Raw genomic sequence first — 17,944 nt, 5'->3', positions numbered from 1 at the left:
CACACACAAGAGAAGCAGAATGACATAGGGGATAGAGTTCTGATCTGAAAGTCTGGGCCTCAGTTTCCTCATCTGTAAAATGGGGAGTTTAGACACCATGGTTTCTGATGGTCCTGTTCTAATTTATGAGCCTATGCCTTGCCCATACCTGAACAGGACCTTTCTCCATAATACCTCTGAGGAATGCCCAACCCAGCTTCCTGTTGATAATCTCCAGTAATGAGAAACTCACTCCTTCCCCAAGATCCTTTCCCTGCTTTTATACGGCCCCAGTTGTTCTTTGGCCCCAGTTGAAGCCTCCCCCTGCATCTAGTCTTGGTGTCTAAGAAATAAGCAGAAAAAGTCCAATTTTTATTCCGCCCAACAGCCTTGCCAAACATGGGAGGAGTGCAACCATGACCAACCATAACACTTCTCTTCTCCTTAATAACCAGCCCTGGTTCCTCCAATTACTTCTTTTTGTTCTTCCTAGTTCAGGTCTTCATGCCTCTCTTACACAGCCATAATCCCTCCCTCTTGGTGTCTTTCCCATCTACCCATCATATAGATATCAAATCCATCTTTCTGAGGAACAGGCCTGCCCATATTACTCCCTTACTCAAAAAAAAATGGGGTTCCCTATTGCCTTGGGAATAAAATATAAATCCCATAGCCTGGTACTTAGAGGCTTCTACATTCTGGCTCTGACCTGCCTGCCTAGACTTATTTCCTGTTGTTCCTTCCCACAATTCCACATTCTAGTACAAATGGAATATACTGTGTACTCCAGAGTCAACGTTCCATCCTACGTGTTTGCACTCGATGATGTCCCGTGGCTGGAATGCAAGTCTTCATTTCTGCCACTCTGAATTCTTATTTTTCTTCCAATCTAAGCTTATGTCTCCACTTCCATGAAATCTTCCCTGATTTCCCTCTCCCCCAATTCGTACTATTTTCTGTCTCCTCAATTTTCCTTATTCTGTATTTCTTTGCATGTACATTTTATTCCCTCCAGCTTGAGCAGAATGTAAGGTCCTTGAGGGCAGTGACTTTTATATTTTGCCTTTATATTTCCCTCACCTAGCCCAGTGCTTGGTATATAATGAAAATTTATTGAATGGAAATGAATATGGTATGAATTCCAGTCCTTTATCATATGCTCTATCTCTTGGCTCCAGGAATTTTCACTGGCTGTCCTTTACGCCGATACCATTCTCCCTTCTCCAGTCCGACTGCTGACCTCCCTTTAAGTCCCAACAAAATTCCCATCTTCTACAAGAAGCTTTTCCCATTCCCTCTCAATTCCAGTGCCTTCCCTCTGTTACTTATTTCCTATTTATCCTGTACATAGCTTGCTTTACATCTATTTTTTTCTCTCTTGTCTCCCCCATTGTAGATTATAAGCTCTTTGAGGTCAAGGACTGGTTTTTGCCTCTTTTTCTATCCCCAGTGCTTAGCACAGTGCCTCGGCTATATCAGGTGCTTAATAAATGTTAATTGATTGATTGATTCAGATCAACCTTTGGACAAACTCCAGTATGTTAATGTCCTTCTTAAAATGTGGTACCCTGAGCTGAACGTGATTCTCCAGGGGGCAGTGAGGCTTAGTGGAGAGAGCATTGGACAAGAAATCATAAGATGAGGTTGGAATCCCAGCACTGTTACTATCAGTGCCATTTTGGACACATCACTTGACCTACGTCTCTATCCCAACCCTCACTATTATATTTGGATACTCTGGTGATCGAGCTCCTCTCTCATTTTTTATTTTTCCTTATCCAATGACTATTTCCCTTCTGCCTTCTAAAAACTTCAGTGCAATTCTATCATCCTCTTAAACTATCATCTGATATGTCTCCTTATTCATTGTTTTTGCTCAGTCATTTCAATCATATCTGACTATTTTTTGTTGTTTTAGAATGGATTAGAAGATTTTATTCTCTGTGATACAAACACCAATGTGCACAGAGCTGACATACTCTTTTTGCTTTGCAAAAAAAAAAAGGATGGCTGGAAACATTTAAAAATTCTTCAGTAGTTTTTTAAAAAGTCATAAATGAAGTCAGCAGTTATATGTGTGTCCTCTTGTCATCTCTGAATACCACATGATCTAGTATTACGTAAGTGTTAGAACTTGCTGGGGTGTTGAAATTTACCTAGGTCAGTTCCTCAATTCTTTAAAAGTACACTATAGCTTAGACCACTGTGGCTTTTATAATTTAAGACAATTTGAGAAAATCAAATGCTTGTTTCCTCATTAGGAAACAAGAATACTTTCTTATCATCCAGTATTAAAAATATTTCAGTTTTGATTTACCTTTATCTAAGGATAGAATTAATCCCTCCTACACCTAGATAATTTTTTTTTTTTAGTATTCAGCAGTTCCAAAAGCAAATTCTTTCTAAATTTAGACTGAGTCCGTACCAGCAGAGTATCTATAACTAGATGCTGATACAAAATATGTTAGCATACTGGCTGAAGTCCATGTGTTAAAAAGAGATTAATATAAAATGTTCACCATCATCATTCTTAGGCATTTTGCCATGGTCCTGTGTAGTGACAGACCTGAGTCCTTGATTATTTATCACATTCACTATGAAGATGCAAACATCTATAGATGTCTTCAGTATGTTTTCCAATTTGGGCTTTTAGCTTCCTAAAATGTAAAAGATCTTCCCATCCAATTCCAAGCATTTTTTCTTCCCATGATTTAATTTCATTTGCATGACAAATTTTATCATCTTCGGCAAGCTACATGTATATCTGCTTTATGTCTGACTCTTTGTGACCCCATCTGGGACTTTCTTAGCAAAGATAGAGTGGTTTGCCATTTGTTTCTCCAGATCATTTGGCAGATGAGGAAACTGAGGCAAACAGGGTTAAGTAATTTACCTAGGGTCATATAGCTGGTAAGTATCTGAGACTAGATTTGAACTCAGAAAGATGAATCTTCCCAACTCCAGGCTGGACTTTCTATCCACTACATCATCTAGCTGCCCTTGTCTCCTTAAAGTCATTACCAAACTCTAAAAAAAAGTCATCCACACTCCCTGTCCCCCACTTTTGGACCTTCATTAATTTCTTAACCCTTTGGAATCTGGCTTTGAACTTGATCTCTCAACTGAAACTACTCTGTCCAAGGTTGTCTATGATCTCTTAGTGACCAGAGGTCCTTTTCTCACCTCTTATCCTTCTGTCCATAGTATTTGACACTGTTGTGAGAAAGGGATTCCATGGTTCTGCTTCCACAGCACTATGTGGAGGGAACACCGTGGCCTTGGGCTTCCCCTTACTCAATCTATGGATAAGGTATATCCTGTCTGAAACAGGAGCTAGAGGCTGGGATGTGACAGCGCCTCAAACTCTGAGAGTTCAAACAAGGGACAAAGTTCTCTTGCATCTGCAAACACCTAATAACCTTCATGCTTATTAACTGACACACTCCAAATAAAATTATCCCTCCACTTCCTGAACATGGATCCCATGATGTGGGAGGGGAAACATGCATATAATGGGAGTGTCAGAAAAATTGTAACCCTGAGGAGTCTGGACCAATCCTGACTCTGTGTAATGGTTAATTTAAATGGGAAGATCTTTCCCAATCATTAATAGACCTATGTGACCTACTTAAATCACATGAAAACATAAGTCACATGTGCTGAACAGGTAGAATAGGAAGGGTGGAACAGAGGTGGGAGGAAGTTGGTGAGAGCAGTTAGGGTGCAGAGTGAGAGAGGACACAGGCGAGCAACCACAACTAGCCTTCTGAGTATTTGTTTGTTTGTGGGAAGGCCCCAGCGCTTTGGGGAGGCTTGGGAATGGCTTTGTCCCCTACAGTACTAATGTGTATTGACCTCTTGGCTATTATGAAGGATTTGACTTTCTGGTTTTGGGATTTGGCTTTTTCTAGTGTCTGAATAAATGTTTTTCTTCTGCCTTCTATATAGACAGCCTGTTATACTTTGTGATTCAGAACTACTCTGGCATATTCATATTCACCACCAGTGCTGTGAATATTGCCTTGGCGATACACTCTGAGAGGAAGTATAACCACCCTAATGGTATTTAAATCTGTTTTTGCTTCTGTACTGTGTGTATGTTCTTTGTGAGAAGCACCTACATCCCAGGACATGTAAAATAAACCACCTTCTTCTACTCACTCTGTTTTGGAGGTCTTTCCATGAGAATGGTGTGTTTCTCACACTGTTGATGACCACCTCCTCCTGCCTAGATTCTCTGTCCTGCTTGGGTTATCACAGCACTACCTTTTCTCCCTGTTCTCCTCCCACCCATCTGAGTTCTCCTTTTCAATCTCATTTTTTGGATCACCATCACCATCCCCTTGGTACAGGCAAACTCTAGGACTTTGTCTTGGGCTCTCTCTCTCTCTCTCTCTCCCTCTCCCTCTCCCTCTCCCTGTCCCTCTCTCTATGTATACATATATGCTCTGTCTCAATGATCACATCTATTGTCATCTTTATCATATTAACACCAGATCTATAGCCTCTCCTGGGGGCTAATTTCACATCACCAATTGCCTATGGGCCATTTCCAATTGGATGCCTTATAGTCCTCTCAAACTCTACTTGTCCTTAACAGAAGTTATTATCCTCTCTATCCTCTTCCTATAATAATAATAACAGTCAACATTTTTGTCACTCTTTAAGGTTCACATGGCACATTGCAAACATTGTCTTACTGGGGCCTCACAGTAATCCTGAGAAGCAGGTACTATAATTATCCTCATTTTACAGATGAGGAAACAGAGGCACACAGAGATTAAGTGATTTGTCCAAGGTCCCACAAACAAAAAGTGTCTAGGGCTGGATTCAAACTCAAGTCTTCCTCAACTCCAAGTTCAATGCTCTATCCTCTGTGCCACTAAAAGGACTCCATCTTCTTACCCTTCCTACTGGTGTTGAGAGTATATATTGCCATTCTTTCAATGATTCAGGTTCTTCACGCCAGAGTCATCCTTGACTCATCACTCTCACATATCTCCCCATCGTGACCGATCAGTTGCAAAATCTTATTGACCCCACCTCCCTGAGATCTCTCGGGTCTACCTCATTTCTCTTCGCTCATGTAATCACCATCCTTCTTGAGGCTCGTAGGACATTTTGTTTAGACAATTGCAGTAACTTCTGATCTGACTCCCTACCTACGGTGTCTCCCCTCTCCAATCCATTCTCCATGTGGCTGCCAAATGATGCTCCTAGAGCCATTTGTGACCATGTTACTCTCCTATTCAAGAAGTTTCAGTTTTCCCCCCACTACCTCTAAGATAAAATACAAAGTCCTCCATTTGGCTTTTAAAGCCTTTTACAAGCTGGTCCCAGACTACTTTTCCAGATTAATTATACTCTACATTCTAATCATACCAGCCTTCTCGCTATTCCTCATACACTCATACCTTCACACAAGCACCAGGTACCTAGAACACACTCCATCCTCAGACTTTCCTCCTAGAATCCCTACTTGCCTTCAAAGCTCAGCGCAAGGGCTTCTCCCTACAGGAAGCTGATTCTGATGTCTTCTAGGTGCTAGCACCCCTATAGACATTCTATCTCCCCCAGAATAATTTTCTATCTCCTTTGTATGTATGAGGCTGAATGAGTCAATTAATGCAATCACCCTCCTCCACTTAAAGCAAATGACAAGATGCCTCACCCTGACACCTTTGTCAGGTAAGAACAATTCATCAGACAAAGCGAACTAGGTGAGAACAGAGCCTAGATATTGTAATGGAATTGATCAAACATAGACTTTAGACTAAGTGCACAAAGGCCTTCACCATTTTAAAAGTTCTTAAAATTCATTGTGTCCTAGTTGGGCCATTGCTAGCATCAACTGTGAAGAGACAAAAGGAAGGACCCAATGTGTACATATATTCATAGGAGCACTTTTTGTTGTAGCAAAGAACTGAAAACAAAGTGGGTACCCTTCAACTGGCTGACAAATTATGGCACATGCCAGGTTCTCCCATTCCATCCTGGACCATCTCCAGTCATCCTGATGAATATCTGATCACTGGATCCAGATGGTTCCCAGAAAGAAAGTGAGTCTAGTGACTTTGCACAGCCCTCATTCACTCAAATCAAAGTCAACTGCGAGTCATGCCATCATTTCCCTGATGTCATGGTCCTCTTTGAGAACGGAAGGACAAACACAACCTATGGCATATGAATGCAATGAATATTTTTTGCACTGTAAGACAGGGAGAAATAAATGAATAATTTCAGAGGAAAGGTTACTATGAACTGATTCAAAGTAAAGTAAGCAGAACTAGAAAAATGATTTATACAATGACAAAAAATTATAAAGAAAAACTATTTGAAAAGACTTTAGAACTCTGATCAACGTAATGATCAACCATACCTCCAGAGGATCCATGATGAAGCATGGTACCCAACTCCTGACAGAAGGGTGATGGGCATAAGGTATAGAAAGAGAAATACATTTTTGGACATAGTCAGTGTGGGAATTTATTTTGTTTGAATATGAATATTTTTTATGAAGGGTTTTTTAAAAAAATTATTATTTAATTGGAGGAGGGCTAGGGAAAGTATATAAGTTGCTTGTTAACTGAAGAAATAATAAAATTAAATTTAAGGATAGAAAACATGCCTCAGAGAGACTAAATGTTTTGCTGTAGGACAGACAAATTGGGATTCAAACCAATGTCTTTCACCCTCAAATTCAGTGCTCTTCTCCCCCAAAGGTGGGGAATCTGCAGCCTTGAGACCACATGTGGCCTTCTAGGTCCTCAGCCTTTTGACTGAGTCCCTTTTATTAAAGGGATTTGTTCTGTGAAGTCTGAATTCAGTCAAAGGACCACAGTTGGGGATCTAGAGGGCCACATGTGGACTTGAGGCCACACATTCCCCAACTCTGCTTGCTTCTCAAACTCTTGTTTGCTTAATCATATCACTATTTGGGGATTTTAAGTTTTTCCCAATTTTTCAATAGTTTAAATAATGTTGCTGCAAATGGGCTAAATGGTACAGTTAGTTGTTTGTTTGTTTGTTTGTTTTGCCTCTCACCTATTGCATTTTTGTTTCTCTGAACTTGAACTCTCCCTTTTTCCTCTGCCTTGGTGGGGGTTTGTGCCCACCAAGTTCTGCTCTATCCACCTGGCCTCTGACCTGGTGATTACCCAGACCCTTACCCTCCCCAATGCCTTGATGCTGGAGTGCTTTCCTGGCTCTGATCCCAGATCCTTCCACCCCCTAAGCCCAGTGTCCACTTCTCTGATACCTTTCCCAGAATCCACAATCCAATGATGCCCATGTGCTGCAGTGACATTGATTCTCTTAGGATCTGATTTCTTACTCTGGCAGATGTGCGCACACTGCTGAGGATGCTGTCCACAGATGGAGTAGCAGCTGATGCATTCTTTCACCAGGTGGTCATAGTAACTGCCTTGTTTCTTGCTGCACCTCAGAGACTCTGACAAATGGAGATTGGCAAAAAGAAAACGTTTCAATTCTTCAAGAGCTAAATGGTAAGGCTCATCCCATCCCCTGAAGCAGGCCACAACTCCTTCATGTCTTAGTAGATTGTTTCATGAATCTCTAAACCACCCTCTAAATTTCAGAAGCCTCTTATCCTTCAGGTAAGCCATTTTACATTCTGGACCTCAGTTTCCTTATCTGTAAATTGAGGATGTAAGTCTAGATGACCTCTGTAGCTCCTGCCACCTCTAAATCTCTAATACTAAGAAATTTTAAAAGTGAGTTTAAAATTTTCTTTTTTCTTTCCTTTTCTTTCTTTCTTTCTTCTTTCCTTTCTCTCTTTCTCTTTTTCTTTCTTTCTTTCCGTACAAAAATATGATTCACGCACAATGTGCCTAGAGTACCTGAGTTGGAGTCAGAAGACATGAATTAGAATCCTGGTTTTCAATCCTACCTGCTGCTTGTAAAATCTTGAAGACACCACATGGTGCCTCCTCAATCACTCTCTTCTGTACAACCGAGGGACTGGACTGAAGAATTTTTAAGGGACTTTCCAGCTGTACTCCTATGATCCTTTGGTGTAAAGGGAAGCACAACCTTCCATAAGGCAAATGCCTCTGTGTTTGGAGAAGATTTATCTGTGTTCCTTAACATCTCAGGGAGCTCAGGATTTCCTATCTTTTAACCTAGAAGATGATTTTTTAAAAATAGAGTACCAGGGAGGGAGAGAGGGAATAAGCATCTATATAGAACTTACTGCGTGCCAGACATTTCACAAATACAATCTCATTTTTATCCTCACAACAACCCTGGGAGATGGGGGCTATTATGGTCCCTTTTTGTAGTTGACAAAACTGAGGCAAATGAAGATTAAGAGCATCCAGGGTTGCACAGCTAGGAAATATCTGAGACCAGATATGAAGGTCTTCCTCACTCCAGTATCTCCTACACTACCTGCCAGGAGATTTTTATATTGTGGATAAATTATTATAATAGACTTTTTCCTTGGAGTGTGTGTTGATCTAATTTCTTTTTTTTTTAATTTTTAATTTATGGAAAAAACAAGTATTTCCATAACAAAGTACAATAAAAAAGGTGATTGTACATGAAACTGCAGATCTACTGTGGACAACTCGCTATTCCTTTCAAATCATGTAAATTGATCTAATATCTACAGCTGTGCAACCAAAATATGCAAAATATTAATGATGCCACTTTGAGGTATCTTGTCAATCAGGTCAAAACCCATGACAAACAAACTCTAAGAGGTTCTGACTTTATCGAATCGATTCTTGGATGAACATGTGACCATTGATGGGAGCTTGACCATCTTCTTGTCATAAAGAGCTTTTCATCATAATATCTGCTGTAAAGTGAGCTCACCTACAATGCCTTTATTTCCTAAATCTCTCCTCCTTTGTTGTCTCATTTAATTTTCTGTGGAATAAGTAGGGAAGTAAGAAATAAGTAGGAAAACTGAGGCACAGAGAATCAGTGACCTCTTTTACCTCCTATCCCAGACCGAATTATTCTAAATGATGCCACAGCCTTTGCTAGCTGTCCTAAGGTGGTGATGTGTACAATTGTCTTTCATCTTTATTACTTTAGTAATAAGACATTTTGAAATAGAGAACAAAGTGTACTAAGTCACCGCCCTCTTTCTGGGCCTCTCTTCATTCCTCCAAAAAGCACTGATTTATGTGCCAAGCACTGTGCTAGTCTCTGGAGATACAGAGGCAGAAATGAAGATGAGCTTGCTCTCAAAGAGTTTACATTCTATGTAAGGAGGAGGTGAGAGTTAACATTCACCCACTTAAGAAAGTTTAAAAACACCCTAACTATACAAAGTAATTTCCAGGAAAAACCAGCTACTGGGGAAAAGAAGGGGATCAGGAAAAGCCAAAGGCCAAGGAGGAGGGGACACCCACTCTGAAGGACGTGAGGGATTTTGGTAAAGGCGTCTAAAGTTCCTTCTAGCTCTCACTGGCCCGTAGTCTGCAAGTGCCAATTTCAAATCCTGCCTTGGACATTTGTTAACTCAGGCTGGGCATGTCACTTAACCTCTCTCAGTCTCAGTTTCCTCATCTGTAAAATGGGGATAATAATGGCACCTACTTCTGAGGGTTATTGTGAAAGCCAAGGACAACATATGTAAAATGTTTTAAAACCTTAAAGCTTTATATAAACACCAGTTAATACTATTATGGTTGTTATTTACCTCTGTGTACTCCACAGTGCTTTGTATACACTAGGCCTTTAATTAATGTTTACTGAGTGCTGAACATTGAAAGATGTCTCCTTCTAATTTGAGTGAATGGAAATTAATTAATTAATTGATTGATTGATTTAGTGCCTTCTCTACAAAAAATGCTATGCTAGATGTTGAATGATTATTGGTTACACATTCTTGAGAATTGCTTTTAGGTCTGAGCCCAGGGTCTCCCACCCCGCCCCAATTTGTGGCTGGCACACAGACATGTTTTCTGATTGATTGGTTTGGTTTTTAAACCTTTGATCAGGTCTCCCACAACCATGGGATGTCAGAGTTGTAGGGACTCATAGGGATCATCTCATCTATTCATTCCATTCCACAAAGGAGAAAACTAAGGCCCAGAGAGGTTAAGGTCACAAAGCTTGCTAGCTGTAGTGAAGAGGTTAGTACCCAGGTCTCCTGGTTCCCAAGCAAGGTAAGCTTGGTGTGTCCAAGCAGAGGCTGCCCAGGTCTAGAGAGGGCTGTGCTAGGGCTTAGTCCAGTCCTCCACTCCCTCAGGACCAGCACACCAGAGTCCAAATTCCAGCTCCGTCACTTACTAACTGTGTAGTCTTGGGTTAGTCACTTATACTCTCTGAACCTCAGTTTCCTCATCCAGAAAAATGGACTAGATATGCTCCAAGAAGCATAAATCTATGCTTCTATGATCCCTTCTCCAGGACTTACTGCAAAACATGTCACAGTTCCTGTGGTTGGATCTGCGGCATAGATTTTGGCAGGGGATACAGCTGTGCAATAGCAAGTCCCAATACTCTTCCTTCAGGCAGCGTTTCATGGTCCTCCAACATAGGTAAAGCTTGATGACAGCTGCAAAACAGAAGAGAGATGAGGAGGACTTAGCTGGGCCACAGCTTGGTGGTTTGGTTCACTCTTCCCCTAAGGGAGACTTCAAAGAGGTTGTGCACTCATAACTCTTGAGATGAGTGTTGTGCAATCTAATAAGCATTAATTTATTAAGCATTTGGGCAATGAACTGTGACCAGGGGTAAAGACACAAAAATAAAAAAAAAAAGTTCCTGCCCTCAGGAAGCTTATAATCTCCCGAAGGAATAGGAAATATAAACGGATTTTCTAGAATATAGCTTTAGGAGGGAGAGAAGACAGATAGCTAGTAGAATCAGGAAAGGCTCCCTGAAGGAGGTGGCATATTCATTAGAAGTATTTGTTAAGAATCTCCCCTGTTCCAGTATTGTGTTAGGAGCTATGGGAGGAAAAAAGCGAAAAACAAAACCATTCTTACATTCAATAAACTTGCATTCTATCAAGAAGAAGCAACAGGGACACTAAGTTCATATAAAATATATACAAAGTTATTTTGGGGTAGAGGATAGCACTAACCATGGGGTCAAGGATTGAAAAAGGCCTCCCATAAGGCTTGGTGGTTGAGCTGAAAGGTAGAGACACCATTCCAGGTATGGGGTTCACCCTGTGCAAAGTCACAGGGGCAAGAGATGGCACAAAGCCCATTAGGCAGTTGGGCTGGAGTGTGGAAGGTGAGAGGGAGCCAGATGAAATCAGCCTCGATTTCAAAGGATACGTGGGAGCCAGACTGTGCAGTGCTTCAAATGCCACACTGAGGAATCTGTGTTTTATGCTAGAGGCAATAGGAACCATTGGATGGTCTTGTGTTTTAGGAAAACCAACATGGCGGTCATGTGGAAGATATATTGGAGAGGGAAGAAACCGGAGTCAAGGAACCAAAGGACTATTGCAACAGTCCAAGCAGGAAGTGATACAGACCTGAACTAGCATGGTTGTGGTATGAATATGGCAGGAATATTGTTGATATCAATATTGTAATATTGATATCAATATTATATATATGATATAACATATATAATTATATATAACATATAATCAATAATATCAAAAGATTGTTATTCATTCTTCTTTCTCGAAGAGGAGCAGTGACATCAGGAGAGTGATGTCTTGACTTGTGAGTGAATTAGATTTAAATGAGGCAGGGCTGTGAAGTTGTTAGCCTCATTATCTCCTCCAGGGTCACTGGAGTCCAGTGACAAGACATAGATCAGAATGATCAGCGATTGGGCCTGTATTCAGTTATCATATTTGGTCCTCAAAACAACCCTATGGGGGAGGTGCTATTGCAATCCCCATTTTACAACTGAGTAAACTGAAGTAGAGGTTGAGTGACTTAGTCAGGGTCACACAGCTAGTAAGTGTCTGAGACCAGACACTTAAACTTCCTGAGTCAATATTTCCTTCAAAAAGTTCAATTAGATGGCTTCTGAGGTCCCTTCCATCTCTAAATCTCTGATCCTATAAGAAACAAGTCACATAACCTCTCAAGACCTCAATTTCTTCATCTGTAAAAGGAGAGGGTCAGATGAGGTCATCTCTGAGGTCCCTTCTAATTTTAGATCTGTGATCCTTTGATTTACAAAATGCTGGCCCTGGAGGAGATGAAGAGATCAAATTCAGTCCTTGCCCTCAGATACTTTCAAATACATTTTGAAGTTGGTTGAGTTATTTGTCCTTTGTTCTAGAAGAGGACCATGACATCAGGAGTTGGATTTAAGTGAGGCAGGGCTGTGCAAAGTCATCAGCCTCACTTTCTCCTCCAGAGCCATCTAGGCCCAGTGGCCAGGTATAGACCAGGATGACTGGAGATGGCCCTAGATTCAGTGGGGGACCTTGACCTTTTTAAGTTAAGGTCTTTTCCAAGTCACACCCAAGTCAATAATTAAGGCCAGGTAAGAAATGAAGTAGAGAATGGCCTCTTTTACCTAGTGAGGAAAAAAAAATCAATCTGGGAGGAGAAGACCCTCAGGTTGAGTACATTTTTAGAGTTGTGCAAAGAGGGGCTCCATCATCTGCAAGGGCAGGAGCTTGGGGGATTGGGAGGAGGGGTCTGAGTTCAGAATGTTGTAGACTGAGAGATGAGGTCACTGGATTGGTTGGTTTTGTTTGACAGTTTATCTTTGCTTCAAGTGACAATTCATGGGGTGGTGGGGAGGGTGGCATGCTGGGAAATTACTCAAACACTCTAACAGATCTCTGAGCTTATTTATATAGGAATTCCCTATAGTGATGAAGACCCCAGCCTGTCCATGCCAGCCCATTCTATGAGACTCTCATCCATGGATTACCTGAGTTTACCATGGTGTGATTGGGAGGGGAGCTATGCAACATTCTCAGGATCTTTGCTGCATTTTCTTAGGAAATGGCTATAAATATAATATAAAATATATAACCTATATTTCTACGTAAATATATAATATTTATGTGTATAAATAAATTAAAATATAAAAAATAAAAGGTACCAAATAAAATTCCACTGATAGAGCCAACAAGAACCCAAAGTTACTTCCTTTCCTTAATTAGGCATGACAGGAAGACTGCAGAAGCAGGATGAAATAATGGAAAATGTATGGACCCTGGTGCAGTGGATAGAGTATTGGGTTTAGAGTCAGGAAGACTCATCTGTGTGAGTTCAAGGCCAGCCTCAGACATTTACTAGATGTGTGCGTCTGAGAAAATCATTTAACTCTTTGCCTCAGTTTCCTCATCTGTAAAATGAGCTTGAGAAGGAAATAGCAAACCCTTCCAGTATCTTTGCCAAGAAAACTCCAAGTGGGGTCATGAGGAGTTGATCATGAGTGACACAATTGAACAATAATGGATCCTAGAGTCTGTGGACCTGGGTTCAGATCCCAGTGTATGACCTTGTGCAACTCATCTGCAAAATAAGAAGGTTGAATCAAAGGCTTCTGAAATCCCTTCCAGCTTTAGAAATGTATTCCTATGAGGTAAAGTTTTCTATTCATTGTTGCTTAATCTTCCCTTTTTTTCATTTTTAAAATAAATACATGGAAATTAAAATTTTTTTCTGACCTGGAAAATACTTGATAATTGGGCATTGTGGGATAGTAAATAGTGTTGGACTCTAGTCTAGAAGATCTAGACTCAAATTCTGCCTCTGATGCTTACTAACTCTGTGACTGTGGACAAGCCTGTCTGCCCATCTGCCAAGTGGGCAAGCCTGCCTGCCCATCTGCCAAGTGGGCAAGCCTGTCTGTCCTTCTGCCAAATGGGGATAGTCCTATTTGTTCGCCTGCCTCCTAACATTCTTATGAGGAAAGTGCTAGCATAAATCTTATCCATGTTATATACAGATTTATACAGATTTATATTGTTATTATTCAAAGTTTAAAATAATGGCCTGTGGCTTTCTGGCTTATTCTAGAACCACAACATCAGAAAGGACCTTGGAGTCTTCTAATCCAAAATCCCTGAAGCAGAAATCCCCTTGACAGCCTCCCCTACAAGGGGTCATCCAGTCTCCATTTGGAGACCTTCAATGACAGAGAACTCACTGCCTCCTCAATCAGTCCACTCCACTCTGGGAGGCTCTAATTTCTGGGAAATGTTCTCTCTAGAAATCAGTCCCTCTTCCATTTCCAACCCATTGGTCGTTGGTCTTCCTCCTGGGGCTAAGCACATCAAATACTGGAGGACAGCATTCACATAAACTCATGTCTTCTCTTTTCTAGGCTAAATTGCCTTGTTTCTTTCAATGAGATTATTGATCTAGAGTTGGATGGAACCTTACAAGCCACATAGTCTAGACCGCCCTTTTCCCCCCATTTTACAGATGAAGAAGACCGAGGCCCAGAGAACTTCAGTGATTTGTCCAATGTCGTACTGGTGGTGTCAGAGGTGGGATTTGATCCCAAATACTCTGTCTCCAAAGGCAGCGATCTTGACCCTGCTCCCTAATCACATGGACTCTGCTCCTCTTCTATGGGCCCCTTTAGCTTATCCCCATTAGAATGGAAGTTCCTTGAGTGTATGGATCGTTTCATTCTTTATATCTGTATCCCCTCAAACCTACGATATAGCAAATACTTCATAAATGCTTGTTGTCTGATTGTCAATACTCTTCCTAAAATGAATCGCCCATAATAACAAATTTATTTATCTTGTGCTGCAAAACTGCAAAATGCTTTTCCTTACAACTTAGGGAGGTAAATTGTGTAGGCATTTATTATTCTCGTTTTGTAGATAAGGAAATAAAGGCACTGAATTATCAACCAACTTCCCTCCATATAACACAACTATTATGTCTTAGGCAGGGTTCAAATCTAGGCCTCCTTGCTCCCAGTCTAGTGTCTTATCCACTGTGCCATACTGCCTCCCACAAACACTGGTTACAATACTCCAGATGTGGCTTGGTCAAAGGTACGGAACACCTATCATCTCCTTCTCTCTAGACACCATGTTTCTGTTCAGACCCCCTAAGAAGGAAATGACACCTTTGGCCACCATCTTGTACCACTGACTCATATTGGGCATACAGATACAGCCCACTGTAAGCCCAGATCTTTTTTATATGGAAATTTGTATTTAAGCAGTTTGTGGGTTTAAACCCAATTCAGGTGTGTGGTTGACTGGAGGTTAGCACCTAACCAAATCCTACCTTCATATTCAGCCTATAGACATCTCCACCTCTTCATTCCTTTGGTTATAATTCTTCTTTGCAACATGACTAATGTGAAAATATGTTTAATATGAATGTATATGTAGAGCCTATATCAGATTGCACATCATGTTGGGGAAGGTGAAGGGGAGGAAGGGGGAGAAAATGTAAAACTCAAAAGCCTGTGGAACTGAATGTTGTCAACTAAAAATAAATTAATTAATTTTAAAAAATTCCCACCTCTCTGAACTTAAAGCATTCAGTATCTGGACCATTCATTAAAAACATTGTCTATCTATCTATCTATTTATCTGTCTGTCTATCTATCTATCTATCTGTCTGTCTGTCATCTATCTACACACACACACACACACACACAGACACACACACACACACACACACACACATTTGCCAAATACAGGGTTGTAACCAGAGCAGGGCAACCAAGGCCTTTTTCCAGGGAGCCGACATCTTGTGGAGTGGGTACTCACTCCCACTAGTGGTTCTTGGGACCACCAACCTAGGCCTCAAGGTCTTAGCATCCATCTTGTACCATTACCATACCCCTCTACCAACTTCTCCTAGGCTCTGAGGACTGTTGGCTATGCTCCTGGGGCATGGGCCATAATTTCTGGGAGATAAGCTATCTCCTCTTGTGCTATAACTGTACCTGAGATGCACCATCCTCTGTGGCAGTCTCACCAGCTGAATGTGCCCTTGGTGCAAGACTGATAAGTCTGGCTGCATGAAAAAAAAATGGCAAAGCTCTGTTGTGCTAAAAATAACCAACACCTAAAAGCAGAGGCAGAAAACTACAAGGTTGGGAACACTTGAGTCCAGCCTAGAGTCTCAATTATCTAGCTTATCTACCTCCCCATATATATCTGTATATGTTTATGTATGTATGTCTATCTAAATAAAAATGTGTATATGAATATATATATATATATATATATATATATAGTTCTGTGTATGTATATTATGAAGCCACTACAAGTTATTCAGAGCTGACGTATGATTCAAGTCCAAGTCGGGACAGGATCATTTTATGCTGTGCCATCATATATCTTCACAACCATTCACCTCCCTCAGTGATAATACTTGAGTACATTCTGTGTACCTGTTAGTCTTTCAAGTTGTGAGCTATAGGAATTCTAAAAGGAAAAAAGGAAACATTCCCTGGCCTCATAGGTATAAACTGAGAGACACAGCCTAGACTGAAATGAGCTTCGGGCTGAGTATGGTGAGACCCATGGACTTAACCGAGACTCTGATGTGAATTTGCTGTAGGATGTAAAGCATGTCCCTTCCTTTCGCTGGGCCCCAGTTTCCTCCTTTGTGAAATGAAGGCTGTCTAACTAGATGACCTCAAAGGCTCCTTCCAGCTCTATTGTTTTCTAGAATTCTAACCCAAGTGAGCCAGGGGAGTCGATGTGGTGCTGTCAAAACATTCTGAGAATTTGGGTTCCAATTCCACCATTGATGCTTGCTACCTACTCGGAGGAGTTCCTTAACCCTTCATGGCCTCAGGTGTCTCATCTGTAAAACAGACAGATGGCAAGACAAGATGCCATCGATTCAAATCTATGTCTGACTTTTGACATGCAGGCACCATGCCGATGAGTAATACTGCCTAAACTTTCTGCAGATTAAAGAAAAGATTGACATTTCCCATTTCCCTGGAATTTCTCTTTCTTCTTCTTTCCTGCTCTAATGGTTTATGACTCCTTGGGTTCCTATCTTTTCCAAAGATTCAGAAAGAAGGAAGATGGGGCTCCCTCGATGGCAGTGCTGAGACTTAGCCTTCAAGGCTGAAACTAAGAAAGGCCTCATTCCCCTCTCCTTCTTTCATGAGACAGGAGGGGAAGGAATGAATTTGGTTACCCTGAGCTCCCCAGGCTACACTAATAGACTATAATCCTTTGTGTTTACAGAGCATGTCTAGCTTTGGAAAGCAATTTTCCCAATCATTCTCTAGTCCAGTATAATGCAAAAACTTGGATTTCGAGACCTTGGGTCTCATCTCAGCCTCACTACCCCATGTGACCTTGGGCTAGCTCTTTCACCTCTGTCAGTCTCAATTTCTTCATCTGTAAAATGAGAGAATTAGATCAGATGGCCCTTCTTCCAGCTCTCGATCTCTGATCCTATAGCCTTCTTTATGGGTGCTAAGTTATAATTAGAATCCTCTAGGCTGGCGTCTGCCTTGAGCCATGTACGGCAGCTGAGCTCTGTGGGAACTTCACTCTTCCCCACTGAACCTCTGGGCTGTCTTCCATACCTAAAATACTCTCTGAGCCTCTCCCAGCTCCCCAGACTATCTCATTTTCATCAAATCAACTCTGCTTCCCTCACTGCCCGCTCCCATTCTCACTCCCATGTAGCCACTTCCCCATTCCCCGATTTCCCACAAAGAGTCTAGTAAAATACTCACATCTCTTCTTCTGCAAAAGACTCTCACCTTGCTCTACTTCTGCTCCCTCACAAGGAACTACAGTCCCAGGCCTTACCCATTACTCAGTAGGTTTATTATTAGCATTAGATTTGATTAGTGTCTATGCTGTATGCTTCCTGGGTTTTTCCCCCAAACTTTTAATATGTAAATCAGCCCCAGGCCTGCCCATGCATACATATGTATGCACACGTAAACTCTAGGGCACACTGGAGCTGGGAACTTAGCCCTGTCCAGCAAATCTGATCGAAGTCCAACATATATTTATGGGAAGTGTACTATACTAGCACATTATTTCAGGAGCTAGGTGGTGCAGTGGATGGAGCACTGTACCAGGAGTCAGAAA

At 41.3% G+C, this 17,944-nt stretch overlaps 1 protein-coding gene across 2 annotated transcripts in view; it reads right to left on the bottom strand.

The window, feature by feature from the left end:
• Positions 1 to 17,669, bottom strand: part of TNFRSF13B (TNF receptor superfamily member 13B) — a 35,561-nt gene extending 17,892 nt beyond the window's left edge. The window contains exons 1-3 of one of the 2 annotated variants that reach the window (XM_072597604.1): positions 17,581 to 17,669; positions 10,373 to 10,513; positions 7,238 to 7,429 (exon numbers count right to left, since the gene is read on the bottom strand). In XM_072597604.1, the coding sequence (XP_072453705.1) occupies positions 7,238 to 7,429; positions 10,373 to 10,481 (301 nt within the window). In that variant the 5' untranslated portion in view covers positions 10,482 to 10,513; positions 17,581 to 17,669. The remainder of the gene's footprint in view (positions 1 to 7,237; positions 7,430 to 10,372; positions 10,514 to 17,580) is intronic. The other variant, XM_072597605.1, reaches the window with a different exon arrangement.
• Between the last annotated feature and the right edge of the window lie 275 nt (positions 17,670 to 17,944).

Source organism: Notamacropus eugenii, chromosome 3 (assembly GCF_028372415.1).
Source record: "Notamacropus eugenii isolate mMacEug1 chromosome 3, mMacEug1.pri_v2, whole genome shotgun sequence".
NCBI lineage: Eukaryota > Metazoa > Chordata > Mammalia > Diprotodontia > Macropodidae > Notamacropus > Notamacropus eugenii.
This window is presented reverse-complemented; position numbering and strand designations above follow the sequence as displayed.